Below are 24789 nucleotides of genomic sequence, written 5' to 3' on the forward strand. Positions count from 1 at the left end.
TCAGTACGCTGGGCTGAGCATCACTATCTCGCAGCTCTAAATACCCACTCCATTTATAGAAACAGAGAAAACCAACAGTCGAAAATATCTCCCATGAACCCATATTTGGAATGTAGCCTGCCACATTTGTACAAGTAATCTTTAAAATGCTTAAACAGTTTAAGAGGCTGCTTATTTTAAACACTTCAATCTCTACATAAATATGCATGAAGAATATATGTAATAAGACAATGAAGCTGTACATTTTGTTCACCCTTACTGGGCAGATAAACATTACAAACCCATAAATCAAGTCATAAACAGTAACACTAACTACTATCTTACAGTCCAACAAATTCAAGCAGACACACTTTTAAATAAATACCAAACAATATCCATAAATAAGGATTGAAAGTGTTATAAAAAACAACCTGTACAATGGCACACCGGTATCTCAAGTTGACTGTCACTCCACCATCAGTTACCAGCACACAATATTCATAAGAAATCGTCTCTCCACAGCACAATGTCATACAAGTTTGAAGTACATAAAAGATCTATTGAACAAATATTTACATTTCAATTTCATTGAAATACATATGAAAAGAGAAAATAATATTTTAATTGACACAACGTTACTGTATGGAGATTGCGATTTTGCTTGAATCCAGAACACTCCACAAGCCCCACAGATAGCATTTCCTGTTAACACACATTACCAAGAAACAGTCATGTATCTTAACTTACACATTAGGCCTTAAGTAAGATTTTTACCTTACATGTTAAAGGTCCTAATTGTAGGTTCTAACTCATACAAGGCCTTACATAAGGCTTTAAGTCATAGTTCTACCTTACACAAGGCTTTAAGTCATAGTTCTACCTTACACAAGGCCTTAAGCCATAGTTCTACCTTACACAAGGCCTTAAGCCATAGTTCTACCTTACACAAGGCCTAAAGTCATAGTTCTACCTTACACAAGGCCTAAAGTCATAGTTCTACCTACATAATGCCTTAAGCCATAGTTCTACCTTACACAAGGCTTTAAGCCATAGTTCTACCTTACACAAGGCCTTAAGCCATAGTTCTACCTTACACAAGGCCTTAAGCCATAGTTCTACCTTACACAAGGCCTTAAGCCATAGTTCTACCTTACACAAGGCTTAAAGCCATAGTTTTACCTTACACAAGGCTTTAAGCCATAGTTCTACCTTACACAAGGCCTTAAGCCATAGTTCTACCTTACACAAGGCCTTAAGCCATAGTTCTACCTTACACAAGGCCTAAAGCCATAATTCTACCTTACACAAGGCCTTAAGCCATAGTTCTACCTTACACAAGGCCTTAAGCCATAGTTCTACCTTACACAAGGCCTTAAGTCATAGTTCTACCTTACACAAGGCCTTAAGTCATAGTTCTACCTTACACAAGGCCTTAAGTCATAGTTCTACCTAACACAAGGCCTTAAGCCATAGTTCTACCTTACACAAGGCTTTAAGTCATAGTTCTACCTTACACAAGGCCTTAAGCCATAGTTCTACCTTACACAAGGCCTTAAGCCATTATAAGTTCTACCTTACACAAGGCCTCAAGCCATAGTTCTACCTTACATAATGCCTTAAGTCAAAGTTCTACCTTACACAAGGCCTTAAGTCATAGTTCTACCTTACACAAGACCTTAAGTCATAGTTATACCTTACACAATGCCTAGAGACATAGTTCTACCTTACACAATGCCTTAAGTCATAGTTCTACCTTACACAATGCCTTAAGTCATAGTTCTACCTTACACAAGGCCTTAAGTCATAGTTCTACCTTACACAAGGCCTTAAGTCATAGTTCTACCTTACACAATGCCTCGAGTCATAGTTCTACCTTACACAATGCCTTGAGTCATAGTTCTACCTTACACAATGCCTAGAGTCATAGTTCTACCTTACACAATGCCTAGAGTCATAGTAATACCTTACACAATGCCTAGAGTCATAGTTCTACCTTACACAAGGCCTTAAGTCATAGTTCTACCTTACACAAGACCTTAAGTCATAGTTCTACCTGACACAAGGCCTTAAGTCATGTATCTACCTTACAAAAGACTTTAAGTCTAGGTTTTACCTTACACAATGCCTAGAGGCATAGTTCTACATTACACAAGGCCTTAAGACATGTATCTACCTTACAAAAGACTAAGTCTAGGTTTTACCTTACACAATGCCTAGAGTCATAGTTCTACCTTACACAAGGCCTTAAGTCATAGTCCTACCTTACACAAGGCCTTAAGTCATGTATCTACCTTACACAAGGCCTTAAGTCATGTATCTACCTTACACAATGCCTTAAGTCATAGTTCTACCTTACACAATGCCTAGAGTCATAGTTCTACCTTACACAATGCCTAGAGTCATAGTAATACCTTACACAATGCCTTGAGTCATAGTTCTACCTTACACAAGGCCTTAAGTCATAGTTCTACCTTACACAAGGCCTTAAGTCATCGTTCTACCTAACACAAGGCCTTAAGTCATAGTTCTACCTTACAAAAGACTTTAAGTCTAGGTTTTACCTTACACAATGCCTAGAGTCATAGTTCTACCTTACACAAGGCCTTAAGTCATGTATCTACCTTACAAAATACTAAGTCTAGGTTTTACCTTACACAATGCCTAGAGTCATAGTTCTACCTTACACAAGGCCATAAGTCATAGTCCTACCTTACACAAGGCCTTAAGTCATGTATCTACCTTACACAAGGCCTTAAGTCATAGTTCTACCTTACACAATGCCTAGAGACATAGTTCTACCTTACACAAGTCCTTATGTCATGTATCTACCTTACACAAGGCCTTAAGTCATGTATTTACCTTACACAAGGCCTTAAGTCATGTATCTACCTTACACGAGGCCTTATGTCATGTATCTACCTTACACAAGGCCTTAAGTCATGTATCTACCTTACACGAGGCCTTAAGTCATGTATCTACCTTACACAAGGCCTTAAGTCATAGTTCTACCTTACACAAGTCCTAATGTCATGTATCTACCTTACACAAGGCCTTATGTCATGTATCTACCTTACATAAGGCCTTAAGTCATGTATCTACCTTACATAAGGCCTTAAGTCATAGGTCTACCTTACATAATGCCTAGAGTCATAGTTCTACCTTACACAAGGCCTTAAGTCATGTATCTACCTTACACAAGGCCTTAAGTCATGTATCTACCTTACACAAGGCCTTAAGTCATGTATCTACCTTACACAATGCCTAGAGTCATGTTTCTACCTTACAAAATACTTTAAGTCATAGTTCTACCTTTTAAAAGACTTTAAGTCTAGGTTTTACCATACACAAGGCCTTAAGCCATAGTTCTACCTTACACAAGGCCTTAAGTCATAGTTCTACCTTACACAAGGCCTTAAGTCATAGTTCTACCTTACACAAGGCTTTAAGTCATAGTTCTACCTTACACAAGGCCTTAAGTCATAGTTCTACCTTACATAAGGCCTTAAGTCATAGTTCTACCTTACACAAGGCCTTAAGTTATAGTTCTACCTTACACAAGGCCTTAAGTCATAGCTCTACCTTACACAAGGCCTTTAGTCATGTATCTACCTTACACAAGGCCTTAAGTCATAGTTCTAGCTTACACAAGGCCTTAAGTCATGTATCCACCTTACACAATGCCTAGAGTCATACTTCTACCTTACACAATGCCTAGGGACATAGTTCTACCTTACACAATGCCTAGAGACATAGTTCTACCTTACACAATGCCTTAAGTCACGTATCTACCTTACATAATGCCTAGAGTCATAGTTCTACCTTACACAATGCCTAGAGTCATAGTTCTACCTTACACAAGGCCTTAAGTCATAGTTCTACCTTACACAAGGCCTTAATTCATGGTTCTACCTTACATAATGCCTAGAGCCATAGTTCTACCTTACACAAGGCCTTAAGTCATAGTTCTACCTTACACAAGGCCTTAAGTCATAGGTCCACCTTACACAATGCCTAGAGACATAGTTCTACCTTACACAATGCCTGTAGACATAGTTCTACCTTACACAATGCCTAGAGTCATAGTTCTACCTTACACAATGCATAGAGACATAGTTTTACCTTACACAATGCATAGAGACATAGTTCTACCTTACACAAGGCCTTGAGTCATAGGTCTACCTTACACAATGCCTTGAGTCATAGTTCTACCTTACACAATGCATAGAGACATAGTTCTACCTTACACAATGCATAGAGACATAGTTCTACCTTACACAAGGCCTTGAGTCATAGGTCTACCTTACACAATGCCTTGAGTCATAGCTCTACCTTATACAATGCCTAGAGACATAGTTCTACCTTACACAATGCCTAGAGACATAGTTCTACCTTACACAATGCCTAGAGACATAGTTCTACCTTACACAATGCCTAGAGTCATAGTTCTACCTTACACAAGGCCTTAAGTCATAGTTCTACCTTACACAAGGCTTTAAGTCATAGTTCTACCTTACACAATGCCTAGAGACATAGTTCTACCTTATACAATGCCTAGAGACATAGTTCTACCTTACACAATGCCTAGAGACATAGTTCTACCTTACACAATGCCTAGAGACATAGTTCTACCTTACACAATGCCTAGAGACATAGTTCTACCTTACACAATGCCTAGAGACATAGTTCTACCTTACACAATGCCTAGAGTCATAGTTCTACCTTACACAATGCCTAGAGTCATAGCTCTACCTTACACAATGCCTAGAGACATAGTTCTACCTTACACAATGCCTAGAGTCATAGTTCTACCTTACACAAGGCCTTAAGTCATAGTTCTACCTTACACAAGGCTTTAAGTCATAGTTCTACCTTACACAATGCCTAGAGACATAGTTCTACCTTATACAATGCCTTGAGACATAGTTCTACCTTACACAATGCCTAGAGTCATAGTTCTACCTTACACAATGCCTAGAGTCATAGTTCTACCTTACACAATGCCTAGAGACATAGTTCTACCTTACACAATGCCTAGAGACATAGTTCTACCTTACACAATGCCTAGAGTCATAGTTCTACCTTACACAATGCCTAGAGTCATAGCTCTACCTTACACAATGCCTAGAGACATAGTTCTACCTTACACAATGCCTAGAGTCATAGTTCTACCTTACACAATGCCTAGAGTCATAGTTCTACCTTACACAATGCATAGAGACATAGTTCTACCTTACACAATGCCTAGAGACATAGTTCTACCTTACACAAGGCCTAGAGTCATAGTTCTACCTTACACAAGGCCTTAAGTCATAGTTCTACCTTATACAATGCCTAGAGTCATAGTTCTACCTTACACAATGCCTAGAGTCATAGTTCTACCTTACACAATGCATAGAGACATAGTTCTACCTTACACAATGCCTAGAGACATAGTTCTACCTTACACAAGGCCTAGAGTCATAGTTCTACCTTACACAAGGCCTTAAGTCATAGTTCTACCTTATACAATGCCTAGAGTCATAGTTCTACCTTACACAATGCCTAGAGTCATAGTTCTACCTTACACAAGGCCTTGAGTCATAGTTCTACCTTATACAATGCCTAGAGTCATAGTTCTACCTTACACAATGCCTAGAGTCATAGTTCTACCTTACACAATGCATAGAGACATAGTTCTACCTTACACAATGCCTAGAGACATAGTTCTACCTTACACAAGGCCTAGAGTCATGTATCTACCTTACACAAGGCCTAGAGACATAGTTCTACCTTACACAAGGCCTAGAGTCATAGTTCTACCTTACACAATGCCTAGAGACATAGTTCTACCTTACACAAGGCCTAGAGACATAGTTCTACCTTACACAATGCCTAGAGTCATAGTTATATCTTACACAAGGCCTTGAGTCATAGTTCTCCTTAACACATGGCCTTAAGTCAAGATTCTACCTTAATTTTTAGCCAGCAAAACAAATTATGAAGTGAAGTTTTTCAAGTTGTAAAACTACAAGTCTTAACAATTAAGCCGGTATTATTGGAGGCAGAAATCACAATCTTAATTTAGATTAATATCTAATTAGTCATGCATTTTACTGATACTTATACCTATCTTCTCAGTTACTGAGAGTAAACCATTGTTAATTTGCTAATCACAGAGTGCAATTAAGTATGTTAAGGGCTAACATAGTTTAAAAGTTATAACTATGACCATGTGCCAACTTATAAAATTCACTGAAAAACTGCTACTTACTAAAATTTATGTGATCTATAATAAAATTCATACAGTGATAAACTTGTACTTACTGTGATGATGCAGCCAGTAAATAAGGAAGTTTATTTAAAGTTTCTTAAGGTTGTCTCAGGCATGTACATAATTGTTTGAAAGTATACCACTTTGCTATACGTTTATTGAATTGAACACAAAAGAGGCATTATATAATGAGTTTGGCAAGATTGCAAAATTATTCAATATTACATAAAAGTTAGTGTTTAAGTTGGCAGGCCTACATGATTATTTAGAAGACCAAAAATATAGTGCTAACTTTCTTGGTGTTAACCAAAAATGCCTATCAAGTGACTCTATTCTAGCCAGTGCGCATGTGCAGGCTTTTAAATACTGTGAAATCATTAATGTTCGTGGGGCATTAATGTTCGTGGTTTTCGTGGGTTGGGTGAACCACGAATTCAAGATCCCACGAAATATAAACCCTTTATTCACTTTTTCAATTGCCTTGTTACGTACATACTCTAGAATATTCTTTACAGAGGTCGCAGTATACAGTGTTAAAACCTGTCTCACTGTATAACTTACGATCATTATTCTGTTAATATATTATAACTGCCATTAACAAATAATCAACCAAATCAATTAAATGTGTTTTATGCAGCAAATGACAGTTATAAGCACGTGTTTAAATGTGTGCTGTTAATGAAAATCTCCAAGTTTACAAGATGTGCGTGATGAGTGTCCATACTCGTTTTTTTTATTTAATAAAATAATTAATCGATTACCAGTATATTGAAGGTTACTAAGCACCGAACGTGACAATATACGCACCTTTTCGGTGTTTTCACAGTTTGCAAAATTCTTAATTGGCATTCAATGGCTTCCCCTATCTGTATTTATGATCAGGGTACATCTTCTTTTATTACCTTTATTCCCAATTAAATCGATAAGTGACATGGGTATATGCACTAATTGGCATGTCGTACCACATTAGCGAGTGTCATAAACCGAGTGACGTAGAAGACAGAAATCACGGGCCAGCGCGTGGATATTATGCAGACGATCTAGGACGATCGCATCTTCGATTTTTTTTTTCTTTTTCAAAAATGAAAATCCACGAATTCAAGTACCCACGAAATTGTTTTTTTCGGCAAACCACGAAATTTCATGCCCACGAACATTAATGATTTCACAGTAACTCATTTAATAAAACCAGTTCATGACTAAATGGAAATTTGGTGGTTGTTTTGTTATTTAATTGAAATATGGCATTTGTCATGTGCATTAATGGATTTTGGTTGTCAGACCTCTTCTAACTGTGAATCTGTCTGGCAATCCCATTGGCAGAGGCAAAAGAGCCTTAACACCGAATAATGAGTTATAGCTGATATATAACAAGTTTAACACGTTCATTCACTGGATTCCCTTTTTGGCAATTTTATCAGTCCAGATCTTTCAGTCATAATGCACCAGTCAATTGTAACCACGGCCCCCCCAGGTCCAGGGAAAAGCCGAGACTTTGACTTTCGGTCCAGCCGAGCCCGGTTAAATCCCCGTAGGGCGGGGATGAACTGCTGGTAAAATCCCCACCAAATGCTACCCCACCCCAGGGACCCTAGGTAAGGCTAATTCCCTGCAATTTTTGGTGCGAACACAAAACCACCCAATTCACCACATGGCCACCTGGAAGATAAAAACACGGCGCATTTCCCAGGCTAACTACAGTATACCCCCGGACCTGGGGGGGCCTTGGTTACAATTGACTGGTGCATAACACACATAATATTTTGAAAAGACTTTTATGGCATTCTTTAATAAAAAAAAGAAAAGAAAAAGTAAAAACATTGGTTATCATGAAAAGTTTTACAGTACCTTAGATTTTAGCAAATCCTTTCATGAAAATCCAGATATGTACCTTGTCATCAACATGCATTAGTATTTAGTTATGCAACTTCTAGTCAATCAGATTTTCATTTTTGTTCATAACTTTTACATTTAACGTAACACATAGTCATTCCTATTTGGATCTATGTGTGCCCAAGCTTTTCCACTATCTATGTTTATGCCTCCCATTTTTGCCTGCCCTGTATAATATAAAACCACAGTTCAAACCACATGACATCAGGTTTACGTAAATTAAAAAAGATAGTCATATTTTTCCAAACGTGTTTGATACTGACATACAGCTGAACTCAATGCCAATTTAAATCAAATGCATTCGGAAAATTATTTTTTCTTTAAATCCTTTTTTTTATTATTTATTACATTATCACAATTGTTTTCTTCAGTTGTAGACATAAAAACATTCTATATCTTTTACAATGTTATATGCAGCCTTTGGACTGCAAGCAATTAATGCAGGGTAGTGCAGGTAAATATATCAATTTAGCATCACCTTAAGAAGTATCAGTTGATGATTATAAAGTGACAAGTTAAATATTTAATCAAAGTTGTCCATCAATGTTATAAAGCACTCATTTGATATAGTTAAATTTAATATAAACAAGAGGGCCATGATGGCCCTAAATGGCTCACCTGAGTAAAATAATTGAACCTTTGTAATCAATATAGCTTGATATTTGTTCTCAAAGATAGAGAAAAACATACTGGTCAAACATGTTGCCTGGATAATCACTGACAGGACTTGTCACAGTTGCCTGCACACTGACAGGACTTTGTCACAGTTTCCTGCACACTGACAGGAATTGGTGATTGACTGCACACTGACAGAACTTTGTTCAGATGCCTGCACTGACGGGACTTGATGATTGACTGAACACTGACAAAATTTGATTCTCATACCTGCACACTGACAGGACTTTGTTCAGTTGTCTGCACACTGACAGGACTTAATAATTGACTGCACACTGACAGGACTTTTTTCAGTTGCCTGCACACTGACAGGACTTTGTTCAATTGCCTGCACACTAACAGGACTTCATTCAATTGCCTGCACACTGACAAAACTAAATATAACAACAAACAGTGCACCATTCAATAAAATCAATAAACTGCCTTAAGCTCTAAAATCAATTATCAGTACACATTCTGCACCTTCAACTAATATTATCTCTCCTTCCATCTAGGACAACATCACCTTCCTTCAAATTTATAGAATCAAATTCTTCTTTATATAAGGCTTATTCACTATCCAACCTATTTTCGGCGTGACTACCCCCACACCCACCACCCCCCCACCGCATTCACTCGGCAGTGCAGGGCCACCTGGAAGGTAAAATCATGGCCCTTTTTCCCTGCTATCCCCCCGGACCTGAGGGCCGTGGTTACAATTGACTGGTGCATATCAACCATACAAAACCTTTTATCATTTCTTAATGTACATGGGATGAAATTTAAATTATTGTATACTTTGTTTTATGCATTGTTCTTGATTTAGAATTCGTAAGAACTCTCTGTATAATTCAACTTTGTACCATGTTTGAGGATAATTCCTTTGTTTTTGTCTATACATTATCACCCATAATGAAACAATAACAAGTAGGCAGATATTAACCATTCAATAACTGGTGTCAGGTTAAATAACAACACTACTCACTTATATCTCATGCTAGTTTATATTGAGTGTTGTTTTCAACGACAAAGTTCTATACAGTTACTTAACCCACTACTGCCTAGTGCGAGTGTATAGTTTAGATACGTCAGGTTGTAGGTGCCGAACTTATAATAAGGGCCGCAAAAAAACCCATTGCAATGTATAGCAATATGCAGAGCCCAAATTGATAATTCATTATTATCATGCTGTGTGGCTAATACCAGGAGTTTCACTACATGTCCATGTAATTGAGTATTACCCAACATTTTTTAAATGGATTCGATATCAGTAAGTTTCTATTACTGTGTTGTTTTGATTTTAATTGAGTTTCAACAATGAATAATTGTCTGTTTAATAATTGAGTGTTATAGAAAACAATAACTGGTACCAGCTTAATAATGCAAAATGAGTGTTTAAAACTGTTGTAAAGTTCAAAATTCTGAATAAATCAAAACATCAAAACACACATTAAGCACAAACTAACAATGACCAGGAACAACCATGAAATTAATACAGAATTGTTGCTAGAATTCACAATTTGATTAGAACAACCATGACATTAATACAGAATTATTTCAAGAATTCACACTTTGTCTAGACCAACAATGATATTAATATGGATTTATTGCAAGAACTCCCAACTTAAACGACTAGAACTTTAGGCAAACCAATCATTACCACTTCATTATGTGTGCGAAGGATGTATGGTAATGTTAATGAGTGTATATTGTCTATAAAGGATTAAGTTATGCTTTGTTTGTATACAAATATCTGCATGGTGTTTCTTTGATTTCGAGAAGCCATAATCAAAGTTGACAATTTGGTCAATTATTGATGGCTTGAGCACCATACAGCAGCACTATGTCTGATATTAATTCATCTAAGATGTCCCCAATTATCTTCTCAGATCGCGGGGGATTCAAATACATTTAATTTGACAAAGCATTTGCTTGAGTTTTTACTTCTTATTTTACCTCTTTTCTGACAATTTTGCGGAAAACTTGTGATTTTCTATCTGCATCTGGGTATGATTGTAATTACTCTGAAATCAACAGAAAACGTTTACAGAAGTTTATTTCTGGTTTGCTTCTGGGGGTCGGGGAAGTGGGGGGGGGGGGGGATAATCAGCTTATCACAGTAACAATGATCCACTTAAAATTGAGGTTATAATCATTGAATCCAGTTCACCAAAATGAGTTTCCAACTATTATTTTTAATTCACTCTGGGCTGCTTTTAATTAAATGCGTTTTTTAACTTGCCAATTTTAAAAAATGCATTTTCTATGATTTTAATTGTGTATTAATGCAAATATGCACCTTGTCTGTAACTCAGAAACTGACCTGCATGTTATGGGACATTGTTTATCCCCTCATCAATCCACAATACAACATCCAAACACCATCAACAAGGTAATACAGCAGTTTTCAGTTTCAGAAGAAAGTCCAAACAAAATACACAGTTTAATAGTCTGAACTAATAATAATACATAAGTCGTCAAATATTTGTCATATAATAGTTTTGCCCCCAAACTGACTGGTTTTCTTTCATATATTTTTGTTTCATATATAATCAACCAAGTTCAGTCACCGAACAATAGGTAATGCACAACAAATTAAATGCTCTAGTAAGATCAAATTAATGCGCAAAGATTAAATTCAGCTTTGGTTTCACTAAGTCAATGTAAATCCGCTTCCAACATGCTAAGAAGTTTGCTCAAGTTTATTGTTGTAATCATGGTAGTTGGCCATAGTTCATTGTTGTATCCATGGAACAAATTCAGAAACATGTGATAACCTACAATAAAGTATCATCTTATATTGCTACAAATTGTTTAAATGTTTTTGACACATCCAAAGAAGAAAAAATCAAATAGTTATGTTCTGTAATTGACAAGTCACAAATAACTTATCCATCATGTCAAACAGTGTAAAGATTAAAACAGGGACGTTTTTTGCCCAATTGGCGGATATCAGATATTAGTTAAAAAAGTTAACCCTGAAACATCATTACATGGTCAATGCATTAAGCTGTTAAGCTGCTTAATTATTAACACTGTGCAGATGGACAAACATTAATCAATGCACAGAAAACACTCAGGGTTTTCCAAGAGATGCACAAGCACTTTGTTTTTCAATTCCAGTAATAAAGGCCTTCTATATTTAAGTTATTATCAATCATACTTGCCATTTTTTTTATCAGTATGTTCACTATACTTATAATTTTTCATTAAAAAAAGCAAATGAGCTTAAAAAAATGAGACACAAAATGCTCTTTGATAGATTCTATCTTGAAGCACTCTTTGAGCCATTTTGGCAAAGAATCTTAATTATCAGAAAAAACAAAACCAACTAGGTTACTATGTAATAGTCAATGTTTATTTTTGGTCTTTGAAATAATAAAGACGGCTGACTAGGCACTGCCTCTAATAGTTTAGATATTTAACTGTAAATTTTACATTTCCTAGTGCTTAGTGCAAATTATCTCACAGATGCCTTCTTATTAGGCAGTGTGCATGGACAACCTTCTAAACAAATCACTTAATAAAATCAATTAATTACTAAATAGAAATTTGGAGATATTTAACAAGGGTTTTGGTTTGTCGGAGCTCTTCTTATGTTTAAATGTGAATCAGTCCAGGCGATCCTATTGGCAATGCCAGAGGCATGGGCCTGAACACTCACATATTTTATATGCAGAGTTTTATTTCAACAATTTCTTTATCTTTTGGAAAACATAATTTTCCATCATTCTTTTCAACAATTCAGTCAAATACATTTATATAACAATGGTGAAAAAGCAACACCTGAATAAAAAAACAATGACCCTTTACAGCTCACCTGATGAACAACTTGTCAGTGGTCATCAAGTATGTTGCTGTTTGCTAAGGAAGCAAGTGGTTGCCAAGTAATTTGAAGGTTGATAAGGAGATCGATCCTTGTAAAGGAAAATAGTAGTATTTCTAGGGAGGTTAAGACATTGCCAGCTGAACTGGTTCCCCGAGACAATGAATGTGGTAGCAATGGAAGCTGACTGTTGCTAAAAGTATCATTGGTTGCTATGGATGTAAGGAGTTGCTAAGGAAGAAAGAGGTTGGTTGGAAGTCACTGGTTGCTAAGAAAGACATTGGTAGTTGAGGTAATTAGTGGTTGCTAAGGAAGTTGTTGGTTGCTTAGGTAGTCGATAGTTGCTTAGGAAGTCATTGTTTAAAAAGAAAGTCATTGGTTGCTATGGATGCAGGTTATAGCTTTGGTAATCATTGGTTGCTTAGAAAATAATTGATTTGAAAGGAAGTCTTAAGTTCATAAGAAAGTCATTGGTTGCCATGGAAAAAAACTTAATTGCTAAGGAAGTAAGTGGTTGCTAAGAAAGTCATTGGTCTTTTCAGAGGTCAAAGGTTACTGAAGAGGTCATTGATTGCTATGGATGTAGGAAGGTGCTAAGAGATCATTGCTTGCAAAGGAAGTCAATGGTTGCTAAGGAAGAAAGTGATTGATTTTTGAGGAAGTCAACGGATGCTATGGACCCCGAGGGCATGGCCAGCTTTGAGCCAAGGAGCAATATTTGAACAATGCTAGTAAGCGTCCACTATATAAGGTTAATATCAAAGATTAACGGGCCTTGCAGTTTCAGAGAAAACATTTTACTATATAAGTATATAGAAATCTTGTGACCCTGGAGCAGGGTCAGCTTTAATACCATGGACATAACTTGGAACAATCTTAGTAAATAGCCACTACTTAAGGCCACATACCAATTATCAAAAGTCTTGGCCTTGCAGTTTTAAAGAAAACAATTTTGAAAGATTTTACAATATGAGTATATTGTTGAAAACCTGGGACCCCCAGGGCAGGCCAGCTACTACCCCATGGACAAAATTTGAACAGCGTTGGTAAAGGATCACTTATTGAGGCTCCATACCAAATATCGAAGGTTTGGGGCTTTCCGTTTTACAGAAGATGTTGGAAGTACTAAATGTTGACACTGAATACAGACATTGGACAATCACATTAGCTCACTCAACAATTATTAAAGGGGCTGTACTCCGTATGATAAAATAGCGAAAAAAAAGAAAATTGTCGAAAACTGACATAAACTTGGCATAGATGTGTACAATGCATTGAAACTTACTAACTGAAGTACCACATAGTTTACAATTTATTTAAGTTTAGCAGTTATTTCGTATTTTTCCATTAAAAAAGATTACTGGGTATGTCTACCAGGTAGAATTCATTCCTTATGCGTGATTGGCTAGTCGGTGTTATCACGTGATATTACCGGGGTAGTTGTATAGCTTAATTATGTCACCCAATTAGAGTGAGCCGTCGTAGCTCAGTGGATACGACGCTGGACTGGAATTTTGGCGACACAGGTTCGAACCCGGTCTCCGACACAATTTTTTTTTACATTTTGGTACTTTTTCTTACAATTATGATATCAAAGCGTAACACATTCTATAAGATAATTGTCCTGAGATTCGTTACAGAAAAAACTTTTTTTGGTGTCAATCTGGTGTAGGTACAGTCCCTTTAAAGCCATAATTGAATAAATAACTTCTTGCAGAATGTAAATCAAGGTTCATTTAAACAGTTGTTAGGACCAAGGTTCATTTGAAGTTTTTGCACAACATGACAACCACAACACCTCAGCTATTGCAAACACCACAGGTGTATCTGTATTATTTTTTTGTTAACTACATCCCATTCAATCATAAATTAAAAAACGAAAACCTCTTGATTTGTTTTTTTTATCATATGTTGAATAAAATACTGATTAGGACAAAATATGACACAGCTAAAATCACAGAATACTGACAACCATTCAAGATATTCAAATTTACAATTTAGCCTTCACCTTATTTTAATTCATTTTCCACATTCCCCTAAAGTGCAGTCTTGATCATTCTTTATGATATATATCCCCATAACAGTCATATCTCCATAATAATGACAAGAACTGTACAAAACTGACCCACATTTACTGGTGTAGAATGTGTAATTTATGTAAAAGCATGAAAACGGAAACAATTTATCACTACAGTTAACACTTGACAAGATAATGTCAATGGACACAATCTCAAATGCTTCTTCTATTGTATGTTTTTAATACAGTGGCCAGTAACTTCGTGACTAGAGCTAGCACCAAGTGACCATGAGAGTTGGTTCAACAGTCATCGAAATTAAGATTTTATGACAAACAAGCCGGAATTCTTAAAACATTTCAAAGTTTCTTAAAACATATCAAAGTGTTTTATGCTGGAAGGCATTTTACAAGAACAGGATAAAAAATGATAGGTGTGTTTTAAAAAATGAATAATTTGATTGATAACAAAGTCTTAAATTGAAATGGCCCTGTATATTGCTTTTATTGAAACATAGATTTTAACTAGAAATGTGTCCATAGGACACGGATGCCCCCACTTCGATTTTTTGTCACAGAAAATAAGCCATAATGATTATTCAGGATAATCTGAGGGCCCTAACTCCTAAATGATTAAGGCGATTTCCATGGCTATCAAACTTGATCAAGATATTATGGTCACAAACATGTGTTAAAAGTTTGGTGAGGATTGGACAAACAGTTTTCAAGAATTAGATCGGAAACAATCTTCGGGACGTATTTTTCAAGTCTTTTTTTGCAAATAAAGGGCCGTAACTCCTAAATGACAAAAGCGATTTCCATGGCTTTCGAACTTGATCAAGATATTATGGTCACAATCATGTATGTAAAGTTTGGTGAGGATTGGACACATACTTTTCAAGAATTAGATTGGAAACATATATTTTTGAAGTATTTTTGGCAAAAAAGGGCCGTAACTCCTAAATGACTAAAGCGATTTCCATGACTATCGAACTTGATCAAGATATTATGGTCACAAACATGTGTTTAAAGTTTGGTGAGGATTGGACAAACGGTTTTCAAGAATTAGATCGGAAACAATCTTCGGGAATTTTTGGCAAAAAAGGGCCGTAACTCCTAAATGACTAAAGCGATTTCCATGACTATCGAACTTGATCAAGATATTATGGTCACAAACATGTGTTTAAAGTTTGGTGAGGATTGGACAAACGGTTTTCAAGAATTAGATCGGAAACAATCTTCGGGACGTACGTACGTACGTACGGACAGACGTACGTACGTACGGACAAGGGCAACCCTATATGCCGCCACTTTGTGGGGGCATAAAAACCAACTTTTCCTTGAATAGGTGAATGTTACACAGTACTATTTGTATTAATAATACTATTTCCTATAGGTTTGTCAATCTCCTACTTAGTAATCTCCCTTAGCAAGAAGGATAAAAAAACCAATATAAGAATAAATAAGTCCGAATAACTCACAATCATGACGCTTTGGAACTTTGGAATAGTGTTGTGCCGATGATCGATTATAATCAACAATTGATCGGAAAGGCCTACGTTGGCGACAATCGATAGTGAAATTTGAACAATTAATTATAGAAACAGTGGACATAACCGCTACCGACTACGAGTAAAAAATTGTCATGAAAATATGTTTTGTTTCTGGTTAATGCTTGTTAATGTTGAAATGTTAAGGTGTTACTAATTTAAGTTATCTTAGGTCATAGTCTTATCAAGTCAATAAGTCACTACAGTACCTTATTACCAATTTTCTTTGTAATTTAACTGTTAAAGAATTGGTTCTCAACTGTTCATGTTTGTTCTCATGATTTTTAAAACTTATTACCGTTTACTTCTTACCATGTAAGAATTTTTTTTTCTCAGTTTTCTTAAAAAAATGTTCTTGTAGAACATATCAAATTTTTAACTGCTTGTTGAACTTGCTACTGACTGATTATTAAAAAGAAATTGATATCTTCCTTTGTGTTTATTTTACACATGAATACAATACTAAATGTAAGACAAAAATTAGAGCCTGTGCTCTCATGTTCTGTAAAAGTAACTTGCAAACACGAAAGGATAGTTGCAATCTGAATAAATAATGTAATTTATACAAAGAAATGTACAAACAATATTGTAAGGGAACAATGCTTAAAACTGATGCATGTACTGTATCTGTATGCCTTAAATATGATGACCAAAGATAATTAAATAATGATTGAATCGATTAATAATCGATCATTGATCAGTTTCATAAACCGATTATCCATAGTATTTTTTGCGTCCGATTTCCATCACTACTTTGGACAAGGTCAGAGTTGTGAGGTAGCAATGTTTAGATAGCAGATTCAGGGACGGATCCAGCCATTGACTTAGAAGGGGTGTAACTTAGGGGTACAAACATTTTGAATTAAGCCCCTACCTCAGAACCGAAAGTATATGGCATAAACTATTTGCTTGAGGGTTGGAGGTTACTACCATAAGAAAATTTTAACAATTTGTACTCAGAAATAGTGCATCTATATAAAGTGTATTTTATTATTTTACAAAAAGTAAACTGAGGACGATTTTAGAGAGGGCATGCCTCGGGGACACCCCTCTAAATCTGCTAGTGACATTTCATCCAATGATTTGATGTTTAAAACTTTTTTACATCTAAATCGAATGCGTGTTTGTGTACAAATCTGGATGTGCAAAAGTCGCAGCGATGCACTCAATAGTTCTATCATCTTAGCCAGCATTATTATTTACAAAGGCAGGTCAGACTTGTCGTTTAAAGTTATGACGCCTTTTGCTCTATATTTTAACAAAATACAGTTAGACTTTATACAAACATACAGACATATAGGGTATTTATATAAATGTAAGGTATAAAATTATAATTTATTTATAGATGATTTTATCAACTACCTCCTAATGTAAAATCCTGATGTTTCTTTAGAACAGTCATAATTGCAAAACTGACCTACAAGACATAAATTTATAATGTTCTCCTATAATATATATATATATATATATATATATATATAGAGAGAGAGAGAGAGAGAGAGAGAGAGAGAGAGAGAGATCAAACATTTACCTGAAAGTACAGCCTTATGACATTTAGTACATAATATTTTCATTTTTCATTCGTCTTAAATATAGACTTGATAGTAAGGTAGTTATTGTAATTTCAATCATATCAATATGCTTTTATGGTGTACATAATTAGATATGTAAAGGTCACTTGGAACATGAATTTATTTAAAAAATATGTATATTTTGTTGATAATATTGATTTGTACAAATACATGAATGTTTGTTTTTGTCACTATTTTGAACAATATTTGTCCACACAGGTCTATTTGGACCATAACAGTTTTGTTCTGTTCTGTAAAATATCAGTATCATATACTTGAACATAGCGATAGACCACAGCAGTCTTGTTAAGGTTATAATAAAAACAATGATGATTTTATGTCTAGCAAATTATTTCATAATATATATTTACTGTACTGTGCCTATCATTTTAACATTTCACCACTGTGTATAAACAACTCAAGTTTTCAAAGTTCAAAGTTTACCATGATGAAAAGGTGAGAAGAACATCCCTTGAAAGCTTAAATAAGTCCAGATCCTTTCCTATCCTTCTCTGCAGCAACAAATACACCAGACAACACTTACACAACATTCGCTAAATACATTTGACAACTTTAACACATTTCTGACAGGTTGACAATCAAGGGAGGTCATTTTAGTTTTATAACGTATGATTTATCATGAGGAGAAAATTATTAAAGGGAGGCTACTCATTAACAATAAATGTTTGTTCATTGAAAAGTTGTCATTCTTTTTTTATCATTAAAATATACACGATACCAAGGAACTTGTATTCTTCATTGGGTCCGACTTTTTGAAAATGAGAGTTTGAGTTAAAGCAAAAAATGTCTTAATAAATAAATTCATATGGACTTGTCACAGCAGACCCCTGGAGTTTTTTGTTTCTTTTTTGTAATGGAAGACTTGTGGTGTCCATACTCCTTTTTGTTCACTCAAGAGTAAATGCAGTGCAGCAAGTCTATGCACACTATACGTCCAATTTTTTTATTGTGCAAACAATGAAGACATGATAAAAAAACAACATTTTTTTATAATAAACTATTACTAGCAGGCATCTCAAACTGTGCCACAATTATGGTCATGGACCTCGTGCAGCTACCATGACAATGATCATAGACCTCGTGTAGCTACCGTGACAATGATCATGGACCTCGTGTAGCTTCCGTGACAATGATCATGGACCTCGTGTAGCTTCCGTGACAATGATCATGGACCTCGTGTAGCTTCCGTGACAATGATCATGGACCTCGTGCAGCTACCCTGATAATGATCATGGACCTCGTGTAGCTTCCGTGACAATGATCATGGACCTCGTGCAGCTACCATGACAATGATCATGGACCTCGTGCAGCTACCATGACAATGATCATAGACCTCGTGTAGCTACCGTGACAATGATCATGGACCTCGTGCAGCTACCATGACAATGATCATGGACCTCGTGTAGCTTCCGTGACAATGATCATGGACCTCGTGCAGCTACCCTGATAATGATCATGGACCTCGTGCAGCTACCGTGACAATGATCATGGACCTCGTGCAGCTACCATGACAATGATCATGGACCTCGTGTAGCTTCCGTCACAATGATCATGGACCTCGTGCAGCTACCGTGACAATGATCATGGACCTCGTGCAGCTACCATGACAATGATCATAGACCTCGTGCAGCTACCGTGACAATGATCATAGACCTCGTGTAGCTACCGTGACAATGATCATAGACCTCGTGTAGCTACCGTGACAATGATCATGGACCTCGTGCAGCTACCGTGACAATGATCATAGACCTCGTGTAGCTACCGTGACAATGATCATGGACCTCGTGCAGCTACCGTGACAATGATCATGGACCTCGTGCAGCTACCATGACAATGATCATAGACCTCGTGCAGCTACCATGACAATGATCATAGACCTCGTGTAGCTACCGTGACAATGATCATGGACCTCGTGCAGCTACCGTGACAATGATCATGGACCTCGTGCAGCTACCATGACAATGATCATAGACCTCGTGTAGCTTCCGTGACAATGATCATGGACCTCGTGCAGCTACCCTGATAATGATCATGGACCTCGTGCAGCTACCGTGACAATGATCATGGACGTCGTGCAGCTACCGTGACAATGATCATGGACCTCGTGCAGCTACCGTGACAATGATCAGGGACCTCGTGCAGCTACCGTGACAATGATCATGGAACTCGTGCAGCTACCATGACAATGATCAGGGACCTCCTGCAGCTTTCATGACAATGATCAGGGACATAGTGGCGCTACCATGCCAATGATCAGGGACCTTGTGCAGCTACCGTGACAATGATCAGGGACCTTGTGTTTTACCATGACAATGATGATGGACCTTGTGCAGCTACCATGACAATGATCATGAACCTCATGCAGCTAGTGTGACAGTGATCATGGACCTCGTGCAGCTACCGTGACAATGATCATGGACCTTGTGCAGCTACCGTGACAATGAAAAAATACAGTGTGGTAAATTGACATCAGAAGTTCAAATAAGTGATCTTTTGCTCACTCATATATTTGTAATTCAAAGAAAAATGCTTCATTTTCAAGAAATACAAGAGCAAAGTGATTTAAAATTCAACCAAATATAGATTACGGTAATTTTTCAGTACAAATGAGTTTTATGTCATTTGCTGTTTACTATTGAACTATAAATTAACAAAGTTATCTGCAAGCTTGTCCCTTAAGGGCTTTAACATTGGAGATATAAATCAAACCGATGTTTTATTTACAGGGATTGATAAGTATCATTTTTGCTAAGGATCCCCAAGGAACATCACCTGTTGATATCACATGCCCCTTCCTGTAGTCATGAGTCCCTTCAAAATATTGTCATTTTTCTATCCTTAAGTATAGGCTTTTGTATGCCTGCTTTTCTAACAAATTCACATGAGGTATGGTTTAGAAGTGATCTTCATGTATGTATTACAAAAGAAGCTTGAAATATTATCTCTACCATTGTGAACTTGATTATTAAGACGCATATCTAACCCAATCAAATGTTGCTCTTTTGCAATTCTACTTTTACTTACAATCACCATCTAGCTACAGGCAGCAGTTATGTTGACAGGACCCACCCTTTACTCCCTGCCCCCATCAAATAGGGTGGGTCCTGTCAATGTAACTGCCGCCTGTGTGCATCTAGCAGTTTTGACCTTTACCACACACTCAGGAATGTTTAGAATGCAAGTAGCATTTTCATTGGATGTTTATGATGTTATTAGATGGCTGACAATTGTCTGACGAAAGTGAAAGAAAACAACAATTTCTGCAACAGAAAACAACATTTCATTTATTGAATTTAGTGTCCTAGCCAGTGGTTGTACACTATTGTACCATACAGCTACCAGTTTAGCTACTGCAAAATAATGTTCGTGCAATAGGGGATTCTTTTAATCCTTAAGGATTTGCCATATCAGAATTTAGAAATGTAAAAAAAACGTCCACATACAATTATCGTAATCGGTACATCCAGGATATTTAGACAACCAGTTAACAGAGACTTGAATGTATGATTCAGATCCCAACAGCTGCCCCTGGCATACTTTAAATAGTTGCCTGTGGCCTCAGTTGGGTAAAATCAGTCTTGACCCTGATTAATCATGTTTAATAGTTGAATTGTGTTCCGTGTAAGCAGCCCATAAAATGTTGTATTTTTTGTTTTCAGGGTCAAGACTGATTTTACCCAACTGAGGCCACAGGCAACTATTTACAGTAAGCCAGGGGCAGCTGTTGGGATCTGCATCATACATTCAAGTATCTGTGTACCAGTTCACCTTGTTTTGCAATTGAAGAGGGGCTGTTTCAAAGTTTTACGCGAGGTATTAAGGTGTCTATATGAAACATATAGTAGAATAACTGTGGTCTCGCGCCAAAAAAATAGCATGATGTAATTAGATGGTGATACGAACGTATTGCTGCTCAGCAATGCGTTGCATATGCTCACGTTTGATTCGAAAATGTAATGGAGAATTTAAAAGTAGGGGCTGTAACTCTAATTCTGCCGGAATAAATTGAGATTATGAACAACCAATACTTATCAGGTAAGTGCGGTGTTTCATTTCTTAAGGCTGGTAGTAGAATTATACGATACAATGAGCAATTTGGTATGGAAATTCTTTGGTCAGGTATTTTGCACATTTTTTTAATGTTTCTTACATCTTTGACGCAAGCTAATAATAACGGAAAAGTAGTAAAACACACAAGGTATTGAGCACATGTGTATTCAAACGTGGTAGAAAAAGCGAAATTAAAAAAAAAAAACATAAGTCGTTTTGTATTACGCAGGTACTTCCGGATAAAAGCCTAAATCAAGTTCAGTCTGATCCAAAGGGGGTGGGATTGGGGGGCCTTCGGTGCTGATCCTTTTGAATTACGCTCCTCTTTCAGAACCGAAATTTATTTGAAAATGTTGGTAGGGGTGTTGCGGGTCATCCCCGACGAAATTTTAACACTTTCTAGTCCGCAATGGGGCATTTTGGACGTATTCTGCTATGAATTTTCTCTTTTATCGAAATAAAAGTAAACATAGACGATATAGGATTTGTATCCAAATGTGTTTCAAATCACTACGTCCAAAATAATCCAACATCGTTTAACCGTCCCCGTGGCCTAGTGGTTTAGGAGTTTGCTTACAGAGCGGGAGGTCGTGGGTTCGGCCGCGTCATATCGAAAGACGTTAAACGTTGGTACAAGTAACTCCCTTGCCTTGCGCTCGGCATTTAAAGGGTAGTGCTTGGAAAAGTGGTGTACTCAGTACTGGTTAATCCCAGGATAGTTGTACTCCGTGTATCGGTGCTTTACACCGGGTTCGTTAAAGAACCAAGGGGTCTCTTCGAAAAAGGGCTATGGTATCGCACCCGGGCTTCCTTGTATCTCACCACTGTCCATTCCGCGTGCTGTCTCTTCAGCAAAAATAAAGGACCCCGTTGGAAATAGGTCTAAAGAAACACATGTATAACATTATACTACACCACCTCCACCAAGGCTGCAGCCGTTACCGCCACTATGATAACTTATGATGGAACGGCTACGATGATATAATGATAAGCATTAAAATGATTATGATGTTGGTCTTGTTTATGATGATATGGTTCATTTGGCAGGGGCGTACCTAAAGCATTTTGAAATGTACGCCCGTACATTTGAAAGCGGTGAAAAAAGTAAAGGTATTTCTATATTCTGGCCCCAATATGATGGTTCGAGCGGGACCGATATCCCCTGACGTGGGACTGTTTTTACTGGTCAGTTCGCAGGAACCGTTATTCATTTGTACTCCTAAGCGTACTGGAGTAAGCCTAGATACGCCCCTGTTTGGTCAAACTGTTCGTTCTTGAAGACATCGACTTAAATTATGACATCAATGACAATGACGAAACTGATTATGTTGCATACTGGTGATTATGTTTAATGGTGAATGCTGGTAGCCAGTACCACTTTCAGATGAATATTATCATTATGACCTTGTCGTAGGGAGCTACAGTATGTATGGGTCATATTGGCCACTTAGATCCCTACACTAAATTAGGACGGATGCAGTCAATTGACACATAGAGCTCTGAACGACAAACAGGTTCGCATAGAACTCCTGGCATCCGAGGGACAAGTACGCACACTAATACATTAGTGTCAAATATACAGATCAACTGACCTTGGCATCTGCTTGCTCATTAAAGTGTGACTGTCCCGCGGAATCCACGGTGTATGACGATGGACCACAAAAGTCCGCAAAACGCTTGGACCTGAGTGAGAGGGCGTGAGAAGTCTCCGCAGACTCCGTCCGTACGACCGTCGTGCTGGCGATAACCGTGGCGCCGTGGGATGCCCGTGGGGAGTTGGAGCCGTCAGATTCCCGACAATAAACGACACCGGTCTGGTTCACATGGATACTGGGCGTGCATCCCATCACGTTGTTCCGGCAACAGCACGCCAGCCAATCCGTGGTTGCGGACGGCGGGTGGACAAGTCACGTTGACGTAAGGCGTAAGATCCAAACATTTTCAACAGCGTTCTTGGAGATTTTGAATAGCATTGTCAATCCACTCAAAACGTTGTTGTTTGAGAATTGACTGATATTACACTGTAACAAATCCACTAATCACTGCTCAACTAGAACACTCGTACTTTAACTGACAAACAGTTCTTATTGGCATGTTCCATTCCCAAAATAACGATATACATATATAGTGCACAATTTGTTTATTCCAGAGAACAAATTGGCTTTAGCTTTGAGCATCATGGCAGTCATATACAAGCGCTTGTCTCCGATATTTGCTGTCAAGCGAATCATATACCCCTTATAATACATATTTCCCCTTATGGTGTTCATTGGAAATCATATGACGTGGACATTTTGTCGGATATTCAATACTATTTGTTATTTGGATACGAAACAATTACCTTTTAAAGAAGTGACTGAAAAAAGCAAGTGTTCGCATCGTTGCTGTCTAATTAAGTTAGATAGGTATATGTATTTCTTCCTCCACTGACTGATGAAGTGACCTTCATTTTAGTCAAATATTACATTACTAGTTGATAAACAAACTTAAAGTGCATAATGACATCAATCTCGTCTCATTTAAATACTGCATACTGATTAACTGTTTTGATAGTCCATTTTAACCATAGTCAATTAAAACAAATCGAACAGTCACATTATATAAACCCTCAATTATGTTGGTGCCCAACAACTTAATGAACATCACCCACATGTATACTGTTACGATGTATCTATATAGTATGGTGGCATATTACTGCCGTAAGATAACGTGATAGTGTTCGCGAATTGTTCCGTGTTAACCACTTAATTTTCACGATATTTATCTAGCTATCGAGTTAATATTCGCAAAACTTTTTCAGTAGAAAAACTTTTTCATACTGAACAACAGTAACGGGATCGCAAGTTATGGTTTGCGAATTCCACTTAATAAGCAACATAGTAACAGGTTAACTAGACAAGATCCGTGTTACCGCTTATCTATAATTGCATTTCTGGCTTCTAGCAGTAACTGGTTATTAGTTATGATTAGCGAATTCCACT

General features: G+C 37.1%; 1 protein-coding gene across 5 annotated transcripts in view; it reads right to left on the reverse strand.

Moving 5' to 3' along the window:
• LOC128227253 (high affinity cAMP-specific and IBMX-insensitive 3',5'-cyclic phosphodiesterase 8B-like) overlaps positions 1 to 24036 on the reverse strand; it is a 101217-nt gene extending 77181 nt beyond the window's left edge. For 2 of the 5 annotated variants that reach the window (XM_052937608.1, XM_052937605.1), the window contains exon 1: positions 23401 to 24036. In XM_052937608.1, coding sequence (XP_052793568.1) covers positions 23401 to 23655 — 255 coding nt within the window. In that variant the 5' untranslated portion in view covers positions 23656 to 24036. Of the gene's footprint in view, positions 1 to 8077; positions 8249 to 18181; positions 18337 to 23400 lie in introns of those variants that run through there. The other 3 variants (XM_052937606.1, XM_052937610.1, XM_052937611.1) reach the window with 3 other exon arrangements.
• Between the last annotated feature and the right edge of the window lie 753 nt (positions 24037 to 24789).

The sequence above is a fragment of the Mya arenaria genome, chromosome 3 (assembly GCF_026914265.1).
Source record: "Mya arenaria isolate MELC-2E11 chromosome 3, ASM2691426v1".
In the NCBI taxonomy this organism is placed as follows: Eukaryota; Metazoa; Mollusca; class Bivalvia; order Myida; family Myidae; genus Mya; species Mya arenaria.